This window comes from Coturnix japonica, chromosome 2, assembly GCF_054131305.1.
Source record: "Coturnix japonica strain WE chromosome 2, WE-NBRP24, whole genome shotgun sequence".
In the NCBI taxonomy this organism is placed as follows: domain Eukaryota; kingdom Metazoa; phylum Chordata; class Aves; order Galliformes; family Phasianidae; genus Coturnix; species Coturnix japonica.
The window spans coordinates 42,716,127-42,726,848 of record NC_140664.1 but is presented as its reverse complement, the minus strand read 5'-3'; the positions used below and the strand labels follow the sequence as shown (position 1 = coordinate 42,726,848).

The following is a 10,722-nucleotide window of genomic DNA, read 5'->3' as shown; positions in this document are numbered from 1 at the left end:
AGAGCCCTCAAGTGTACGGGAGGGAGAGGGGACGCTGGGCATTTCCAGGTGCAGCATTGGCTAATCCTCACCAGCCGTGGAAATGTACTTGAGTCTGAAGTGTGCGGCAGCTTTTGCCACCTCTCCTTTTCGTTACAAGGCGTTAGTGAAGAACAGAGCGGAGCAGATGCAGTCTGGAGCTCCCCAGGATATCTCTGCGCGTTCCCTTCCAGCAGCACGGATTGCTGCATCGAGACCCTCACGTGTTTGCCTGCTCTGACGCTTCCCTCTCCAGCTGAAGCAGCAGTGTGACTGCGTTTTTCCTTGGTAAAATCATAGGAATCCTGCTGATAATACGTGGGCGTCCAACTTTTTGGCTTGCCTGCACTGCATTGAGTGAAGAGGAATGGCCCTGGGCTGTACATACATAAGTTACTCTGAATGTAATGCCTCTTATTTATTTCCATGGAAACTACAACAGATGAAAGGAGCTCGATAACACTGTTCGATAGAGCAAACTCGCAGCTACAAAACACTATTTTTTAACATGTTCACCACCATTAGCTCTGCCTTTTTGCCAGCAGTGAACAAGAATCTGCGTGCCACACTCATAATAGTCTGTACCAGTGGAGATGACCCGCTGCTGCTGTCACCACTGCAGAAACACTCTGCAGTGAAGAAACATCACCTTTATAGTGCAGGGTGGAAGGCGACTGCATTGCAAGCTGAGCCAGCCCTCGGGTTGCACATGCCTGGCTGGCCCTCAGGTTGCACAAATATCCTGCAACTGAGTATCTGCTGCTGGAGGTGCTCCCACACATCACAGGCTCAGCAGTACCATCCTGCTCCTTATTTTATGCCACAGCTCCATGGTCTGTTTGGGAAAGACATATTTATTGAGACCCTTCTTTGCAAGGAAGACCTGGTTGTTCTACTGCTTATGTTACTGCTTACCAACAGTGTTGTCATTCTATCCCTTGGATCCCCACAAAAACACAAACAGGAAAAGGCATGTAAAAGCTGGAGATGAGGTGTGGCCTACCTTCTTGCTTCTCCTTGATCTCAGATCTTATCAGAGAGGCACTGCTCTGATGGAATTTGAGAACATTTCTGGTCCTGACTTGTTCGTCATTAAATGGTGGGGGCAAAGCTCCTGGCTGTCTTGGATATTGAGCCAAAGAGCTTAGGGAAGTACTACAAAACCCTTTGTAACATCTGAAGAGCTTGGAAATGTCAGTTTCTGCCAGCAGTGCTAATTGGGATGTGGGATTTGGAAAAGTCCAGCATGTTTTACAGTTCAGTCTGACAAGCTGAAATCTGTTACTTTTCTTCATTTTCTTTCCAACTGAAAGCAATTTGTACAGTTTAAGTGACTGAAGAATTTAAAAGGTATGAGAATGACACAAGAATTCAATACAATTCGAATGATAGAACATACAAAATGAGTTATATTGTATTAATAAGGTAGTAATAAATTTACTTAATAAAGTAAGAATATGTTACTCTCTCTGAAGAGAAGCAGAGATATGGGGGTACAGCAGCATTTGAGAGGAGTATGGGTATCAGTAAGCAGAAGGTAGGATCTGGACTTTGCTTTTTTACCCTGTTACAGAGAAAGGAAAAAGAATAAGTGGAAGACTATTTGTTATGAACCTTGCAATGTGTGTAGAGAACAGCCATGAGCAGGTCCTGACTGACTTAGAGTATCGTGCTGTATACCCCAGATAAAGCACTTATCCTGAAGGAACACTGGTGTGAGCAGCTGCACTAGAGAGCTTTGCTTTGAAAATGTGTTTGTTTCAACAAGGTGAGTTTAGAAACCTTTGGAGATGGTCATTTGGCTGAGCTGAGGACTCAGTGTTAAGATGCAAAGGGATCTGCTACTTCTGCTGAAGGAAAGTGTTGTTTGCAGCAGACTCAAGTCCTAGGCCTATGAAGCTGGAGAACACTTGAGTCACCTGAAAAATAAAGAAAAATCTCAAATGGTTGAGAAAGAAGAGAACACAGTGTGTGTCCATGGAAGTCTTATAAATACACATACAGCCATGTGACTGAAAAGCAGGCAGTGTGGATGCTGGTGGTTAAAGAACCTCTCTGAGCAGTACAAATCTAGCAGTTTAATGCCTCAATTATTAAGCTTGTATTCACAAGACCAGATCTGGACCTGTAGAAACGCTGATGACGTTTAGCTGGTCTTCAACCATTGCCCTATCTATGTTGCTTATTCATGGGAGTAATAAAAGCATCAGGTATACAGGACAGGCCACATGCAAACTGAAATAAATGCCTGTACTGATCAGGGCATCATCTTGCTTTTAGAGTATGTCACTTACGGTGTCAATAACAGCGATGTTAATAACTAACTTCCTTGTAAGTAATCCCTGTCACGCCATCCAATTCCAGCATTACTTTCAAGTCTTCAGATACTTATCTTTTGACCAATGACAAATTTTGCAAAGGCAATAAAGAAAATACTGTTCATGCTACAACCACTTCCAAGTAATACTGTGACTGCACATGGTGTGTGTGGGGAGAAATCAGGTGATCAACACAGTGCTTTGAAATCTTACTGCGTTTTCCTTTTGAAGGAGCAGAGTCCTGCATTCTGAAGTGCTTGCATTTTGCCCTATGCTCTCCAGCTTACTAATATTCTTGAGTCAACCCAGCTGCAATGAATTGTAAAGATTAGTCAGAAGGGAAAGGGCATGGAGTTGTTCTTTTACACTGTGTCCCAATTTATTTTGTTTAAGCAATAGATAATAATTTACAGAAGCTTTTATGTGTATGACAAGTTTTTTTCCCTTAAAGTGTGAATCACAGAATCAGAGAATGACCTGGGTTGGAAGGGACCCCAAGGATCACGTAGTTCCAACCCCCCTGCCTGGAAGGGCCACCAAACATACACCTTTACTAGATCAGGTTGCCCAGGGCCCCGTCCAACCTGGTCTTGAACACCTCCAAGGACGGGGCATCCACAACCTCCCTGGGCAGCCTGTTCCAGGGCCTAACCACTCTCCTAGTCAAGAACTTCCCCCCAACATCCAACCTAAAATCAAGTCAAGAATCAAGTAGTGAAATCAAGTCCATATAAGTTAGAAGTACTTTTAGTTTTGAAGGAAAGAGACAGCTGTGTATATGTTTGTACCCTTGGTGTTCATGAAGAATAAATAAAGAAATCAATGATTGTGGCATTAGGAATAGTTGTTTCTATGTGCCCCTTTCCTGAACTTTGCTACTTAGGCCATTATCTTCACTTCCTCAAGCTGCCAGATCTATTTCTTTGCTTCTTCAGGCTATATTCCTCAGCCCTTTCCATCCATCAAAGCTAAAAGAAACAGGATTCAAAGAGAACGCTATGCTTTGTATCATTCTATTCAGCTTCCCATTAACTATTGTTCCTCCAGTTAAAGGGTGAGAGTTTCAGTTCAGCAAGGTAGAGCTGGTATCCTGAGCACAAATGCAACAACACAACTTAGCACTCTTTCACTCTCTGTTTAGGTGGTTGAAGATACCATCAACAGCTGTTGTAACATGAAGGCTGCCTGGTACTCTTCTCCCTTGAACAACCTCTTGTGTAAATACTGATGAGTGTAGGGTACATGAAATCATTTCCCTACATTTGAATACAGCTGAGGAACTGCTAACCACAGGTTTGTAGTTAGTAGAAGACTGGGCAAATTTGACTCATCACTAGAACACAGTTAATTGATCTTAACAAAAATTAGCCATGAAGACAGTTTATTTTCCTGTCAGTTTAAAAATAGGACAGAATCACAAAATGGTTAAGGTTGGAAGAGACCTCTGGGTCCACCTGGACCAACCCCTGCTCAAGCAGAGACACACAGAGGAGGTTGCTTAGGACCACCATGTCCAATTGGCTTTTGGCTTCTGAAGATCTTCGAGGAGGAGACCCCACAGCCTCTCTGGGCAACTACTGTGTGCCAGTTTGAGTCAGTTGCCTCTTGTCCTTCATCCTTTCACACCCTCCCTTCAGGTGTTTATGGACACTGATGAAATCCCCCTGAGCTTTCTCTTTTCCAGTCTGAACTGTCTGGCTCCCCCAGCCTCTCCTCACAGGAGAGGTGTTCCAGTCTTATCATCATTTTCCTGCCTCTTTGATGGACTCTCTCCAATGTGTCCATGTCTCGCATGTACTGGGGAGCCCAGAACTGGACCCAGTATTTCAGGCCTGGCCTCACCAGCACTGAGAAGAGATGGAGGATTTAATCAGTTACAGAATCTACTGGTGGTACTTGGCCAAATGCAGCCCAGGACACCATCAGCTTTCTTTGTTGCAAGAACATGCAGCTGGCTCATGTTCAGCTTGGTATTTGCCAGAACTCCCAGGTGTCCTTTTCTATCAGACTGCCTTCCAGCTGGGTGGCCTACAACTGGGGGCTAAACATTTGGAAGTGTCAGGTAGGAATGTGCTCTTGGATCCACTGAAGTATACACAAGCACATACTTTTATACTACACTTTCTTTTTCAGGTATGTTGAACTTAGAACAGCTCAGCCTTAAAAGGTTATTCAAAGGAGAGGATTCTGAGATAATTATTTCAGGGAAAGATGTTCTTCTTCACCCTAAGATGTGGGGTTTTTTTTATCATTTTGTTTTGTTTTCCAGCATGGTGAGGTACTGGGATACTTCATTTTTTGGAGGGGCAGATCTCCAAGGAATTAGTTTATTTTCACAGTATGAAAATGAAGTAATTTATTTATAATCTCTGCTCAGCTGTTTTGCCTAGAAGAGAACAGCAGATAAAACTTGTTATGAAAAGAAACAGTGGCATTGACATTGGCAGATAATATACATGTTGTAATTAACACATTCGTAGGGAGAGCATAAGATGCTTCCATAGCAGTAGCATAAGAAAAATACCAAACCCAGCAAAACTGCTACTTGTGTTGTACGACAGCTTGCTCACTATCTGCCAGTAAAAGTAATCGAATCTGCAGAAACTTGGAAAAAACCCAACATCAATTACTTATGTCATTTCTGAAAATCGAGGAAGAAATTGCGTGAAGTTGTAGACGATGAATCTGGTAATTAAAACTGGAAGTATAATGCAACAGTAAATGGGATAGGTGCGTAATGGGAGGCACTACACGGCCATGTGATGGCAGCAGAGGCTGAGGAATTAGTGATTTATCTATTTTATTCCTACAAAACCTGAACAAACAAGATGTGGCCTAAAGTTAATGACTCATTCTTCGGAGTTTGTAGTAACTACATTAGAGGATACAGATGGACAACTCCCTTTTTTTCCTATTCACTTCAAAAAATGTATGGCAAGTCTGTCAGACCAGAGGTTTCTGTGGAAGGCATTTACATACTTTTAAAGTGACATTTTGGGGCTAAACTTCTCAGTAAAGCAGGTTTTCACTTAGTTTGCAAATAACCTGAAAAATAACCTTTTGGGGAAAGCAGAGAATTAAAATCAGCTGTAGTCAAACAGGACAGTCCGGAAAAGCTTTTATCAAAGTCTGCCTTCAGTACACGGACATACTTGTATTAAGATTTTCTGACATTTTGCAGATCCACAAGGCAAAGGGGCAGTTCAGACAAGCAGCTCTCTGGAATGGCTTTGAACAGGCTTATGGGCTGGGTGACCACCAAAGTCCTGTTTCCTGTGGCTCTGTGAGGTTCGTCATTCTCTCTGAGGGTAACAGCTGCACTTAAAAACACACAATAAAAGTCCATATGCTCTCCAACAATAACAAAGAGTTTAGAGGGATGTCATTAGGTTATGCACAATGATGAATTCACAGAATCGCAGAATCACAGAATTATCAAGGTTGGAAAAGACCTAGAAGATCATCTAGTCCAACCATTACCAATACTTCCCAGCTAAATCATATTCATCAACACAACATCCAAACGTTTCTTGAACACTCCCATGGTCGGTAACTTCACCACCTCCCTGGGCAGTGCATTCCAATGCCTGACTACCCTTTCCGAGAAGTAATACTTCCTAATGTCCAGCCTGAATCTCCCCTGGCGCAGCTTGGAACCATTCCCTCTAGTTCTGTCATCGATTACACAAGAGAAAAGGCCAATTCTGAATAAACCAGAGGATTCTTGCATGGCGCCTTGTTGGATTGCTCTAAAGTTTCAGGAAGCAGTGGGAAAGACCATAATCACCAGCTGGATGATGGTGTGACTCAACAATACATGTAATTTTTGGTAGCCAGAAGAGAACTAGTTCCGTAGCTCTTTCTGTGCACCAAGATTCCTGCACTGAATTAGGAGCTCTCTGTAATTACAGTCAAGTATGCCTGGAGCACTGTGGATTCCCTTCTGCCAGCCTGTGATCCAGCTGCTCTGCCATGACTATTGGCTGTATTCACAGTGAGCTCCAGGCATACTTGACTGTAATTACAGAGAGCTCTACCTCACCACAGCGGCAGCGGTGATGAATTACAGCAGCTCTGTCACCTCGCGGCTGCGCAGCGGCGCCATTGCGGTGCGCATGCGCAGGCGGGGAGGCGGGGGCTGCCGGCTGCCGCCGGTCTCCCTGGTGCCGCCGCCGTCGCGGCCGCAGTCCCCGGATGTAGCGGAGGTCTCGGGCCGGCGGCGGGCGGCCCGTAGGTGGGAGGATCGCGGCCCTCAGGCCTCTGCCCGGCAGCCGCCGCGTGTGCCCGGCGTCGAGTCGGGATCGCCTCTCTCGGCGCAGCGGCGGCCCGCGGCCTCCCGCCGCGCTCCCGGCTCCATCGGCGTCCCCCTGGGGCCGCCCCGCCGGCCGGGCCCGCGAGGCGCCGGCGGGATGAGCAGCTCGAGGAACAACCGCGTGATGGTGGAAGGCGTCGGGGCGAGAGTGGTGCGAGGCCCCGACTGGAAGTGGGGGAAGCAGGACGGCGGCGAGGGCCACGTGGGCACCGTGCGGAGCTTCGAGAGCCCGGAGGAGGTGGTGGTGGTGTGGGACAACGGCACCGCCGCCAACTACCGCTGCTCCGGGGCGTACGACCTCCGCATCCTGGACAGCGCGCCCACCGGTGAGTGGGGCCGGGGATGCGGGGCCTGTGTGTGTGTGTGCCTACAAATGATGGGAACGCCGCTTTGTCCTGCAGCCAGCGCTCTGACTGCTGTGGGGTCGGCCCGGAGGATTCAACCCGGCGGGATGACAATAGCAGGACACGGGGAAATGGTTTTAAGTTGAAAGAGGGAAGATTTAGGCTGGATGTTAGGGGGAAGTTCTTCACTAGGAGAGTGGTTAGGCCCTGGAACAGGCTGCCCAGGGAGGTTGTGGATGCCCCGTCCTTGGAGGTGTTCAAGACCAGGTTGGACGGGGCCCTGGGCAACCTGATCTAGTAAAGGTGTATGTTTGGTGGCCCTGCCAGGCAGGGGGGTTGGAACTCCATGATCCTTGAGGTCCCTTCCAACCCGGGTCATTCTGTGATTCTGTGTGACAACGGGTTTAGGTCTGTGCTGACATTATGCGGCACCGTGAGCGAGGCGAGCGCTGCAGGGGAACGTTCCCTTCTCTGCAGTGAGAGCTTGGAAATGGTTCGATGTGAATTGTGGTCTGGTGGGTTCCCAGCAGAAGCCCCTCAATAGCGGGTGGTTGGTGCTGTTTGTTGGGGTGGTTGGACGTTGTAACATCTCTGATTCTGAATGCAGTGGTGAGTGGATACCGACTTTGAGCCAGCAGTGTGTGGTATTTAGAACTAGAGGGAATGGTTTTAAGCTGCGCCAGGGAGATTCAGGCTGGACATTAGGAAGTATTACTTCTCGGAAAGGGTAGTCAGGCACTGGAATGCACTGCCCAGGGAGGTGGTGGAGTCACCGACCATGGGAGTGTTCAAGAAACGTTTGGATGTTGTGTTGAGGAATATGATTTAGCTGGGAAGTATTGGGAATGGTTGGACTAGATGATCTTCTAGGTCTTTTTCAACCCTGATAATTCTGTGATTCTGTATTGCAGGAGGGGCAGTTATAGGGGTGAGTTGGAGCCAGCAGGCTTAGGAATAGACAGAATCGTTTAATTAATTCTAATGAGAAAAATCTTCCTGAGAAACCCCATGTTGCTCTTTCACGGTGAGCCTTTGAGATGGATTTTGTTCTTCTCTGCCTGGGTAGCTTCCCCTCCCATTGTACTGGGAGATGCAATTTAGGCTTCAGTTGGAGATGGCTTTTGGAAGTTGTCCTACTGGTTGGAGAGCCTTGTCTTGTGGATGTTTATGCTTTGAAACTTTACCTGCCTTTGACATCTTGTGGAAACCAGTGGGGCTGCTTCTGCTTAAAGCCAAGGGGCTGAATATGAGCTTTGTGTGCTCAGTATTGCAGCTCTGCCTGACTTACTTAAAAGCTGGCATTATAGTTAACTACGTCTGGAAGCGTATGCTTAATGCTCAGGTTTATGTCCCAGTATTCCTGTAGCTCTCAGTTTTGCATCCTTAGCTATATATCCTGAATAATCAGTTATGCTTTTACTTCTGTATCAGAGGTTTAATTTCTGCTTCACGCATGATATTGTTTTGGGGAAAATTAAGAAATATCGGATTGCTTCCCTTTAGTTTTCCATCTTTTTGTGTTTTCTCCACAGTAGGGGCTGCCTGTTGTTTAGTATAAGGGACTCTGACATGGGATGATAATTTGATGTTATTGCTGTGGTTGTTTAGACAGTTCTGATCTAAATCATAACAGGAATAGTGGAGCTGGTTGGCAGGGGTTTATAACCATAATGTTAACCATGGTGCTGGTGAGGGAGCATCATGAGGAGTTTTTGGTTTGCTGACACTTCACATCAGTGTTGAATCAAGCATATCTCTTACAGTTTAACACTGAAAAACAAAACAAAGGCTTGTGAAAGGCTTGGAGAATCAGCCCTATGAGGAGAGGCTGAGGAAGCTGGGGCTGTTTAGTCTGGGGAAAAGGAGGCTGAGGGGAAACCTTATCGCCCTCTTCCAGTACCTGAAAGGTGCTTACAGTGAGAGTGGGGCAGGTCTCTTCTCACTGGTGACAAGTGACAGGACGAGGGGAAATGGCCTCAAGTTGCACCAGGGCAAGTTTAGGTTGGATATTAGGAAGAACTTCTTTACAGAAAGGGTAGTTAGGTACTGGAATAGGCTCCCCAGGGAGGTGGTTGAATCACCATCCCTGGATGTGTTTAAGAGCTGTTTGGATGTGGTACTTAGGGATATGATTTAGCGTAGGGTCTTTAAAGTTAGGGTACTGGTTAGGCTGCATTTGGACTTGATGATCTTCAAGGTCTTTTCCAACCTGAGTAATTCTATTGCTAATGTTTTAGGACTGTTTTCCTGGAAATCTCATCAGTGATTGATGTTGTGTTTTATCCGGGCTATGTGTTTTAGGTGTAGTTGTCTGAATATTGTTTTTTCAGTGCTCTACCAAGGTAGCTGTACTGGCAGCCCATTAGTGATCATATTTCCATTGGCCAGCATTTATTTAAGCAAGGTAAAGTCATTGAGAGGATTTATTAAACTAAGAATCTGTAAAGGAAAGAAACAAAGCTTAGGTAAAAACATATTTGTCACCCATTTCCTCTTTTATATCTTCGGTTCAAAGTAACAATGTAATTTTCCTGCATGTAGTATGTACTCAATTGTGTTTGAATAAGGGGAGGTGGTGGTGGAGCTGGGATCAGGAAATGAAGTGTTGATGCAAAATTATCCTTCAATTAAAGCAAGTTTGTGTGCAACTTGGCAGCTGTGAGCTGCACTCTGCCTGTATTAACAAATCAGATGTAACCTTCTGAAGGGTCTGAATGGTTTTCTGTACTTGCACTAATATTTTGCTGTAACCTGAAGAGCCGCATGAAGCATCTTAAAAAGCAGAGCATCTTGGATGATTTACCTTACATATTGGCTTGGTCTTTTAGTGCATCAGGTTTCAATTTAGGCATTTTAATGTGGTTGTGCTGATTTTATATGGTGGCTGCTTATTTACAGAACCCCTCACAGCTAAAGTTCTAGTAGTTGGATGAGCAATGGTCCTTGTGAAGCCTCTTTGTATGAGCCTGTCCTTTGTTCTGCCTGCCCTTCCCCCATGTCTCCTGCACAATAATCCTCCCTGCTCCTATATCTTGTGAGACAGGACACATGCTATGGCAAGTCTGGCTGCTGCCAAATGCGACACTTAATAGATGAGTTTTGTTTGTGTGTTTTGGTAGAATTTGGTTAATCTCTAAGAATTCTTTGTTTCCAGTCTCACCACAGTGTCAAAAATATATGGAGTGAATGAAAGGGGAGAACAAAGCATCTCTTTGTAGTTCATGGTTTCTCTTGCCTGATGGCAGTATTGTCCTTATGTGAAAGGATTTGAGCTTCTTACAAGTTCTGTAGAGATCCACGAGTCTCTTGGAAACCAGATTTTGTTGGTTCTGAAAACTAACTTGAATTGCTGTTGACTGCAGTGTGCAGTGAGTGGTATGGATGGTGAGCTTGCTTTCTTTATTACCACCCACAAGCTTTCTCAATGCACTTTCTCTCCCCGTCCTGTTGAAGAATGGGAGTGAAAGAGTGGCTATGTGGGTGTATAGCATCTGACTGAGGTCAGCCCACCGCACTCATGTTCTTCTCTATTTCATTCAAGTTACATTAATATTTTAGTCTTCTTTAGAATATACTGTTGGTCTAAATAATGCATTTTGTTAGCGTTAGAGACATGAGTGAAAGTTTAGTTATCGCATTTTAGAGGTGGTAGTAGCACCTTGTTTCAGCTTTCTTTTTAGTGGGTGAAGTTAGAGCTGCCTCTTTGTCCACTGTTGCCGGAAGCATTCAA

At 45.4% G+C, this 10,722-nt stretch overlaps 1 protein-coding gene across 3 annotated transcripts in view; it reads left to right on the top strand.

Annotated features, from left to right (window-relative positions):
• The first annotated feature begins 6,426 nt into the window (after positions 1-6,426).
• MIB1 (MIB E3 ubiquitin protein ligase 1) overlaps positions 6,427-10,722 on the top strand; it is a 64,740-nt gene continuing 60,444 nt past the window's right edge. For all 3 annotated transcript variants that reach the window (XM_015855417.3, XM_015855420.3, XM_015855418.3), the window contains exon 1: positions 6,427-6,974. In XM_015855417.3, coding sequence (XP_015710903.2) covers positions 6,452-6,974 — 523 coding nt within the window. In that variant the 5' untranslated portion in view covers positions 6,427-6,451. The remainder of the gene's footprint in view (positions 6,975-10,722) is intronic.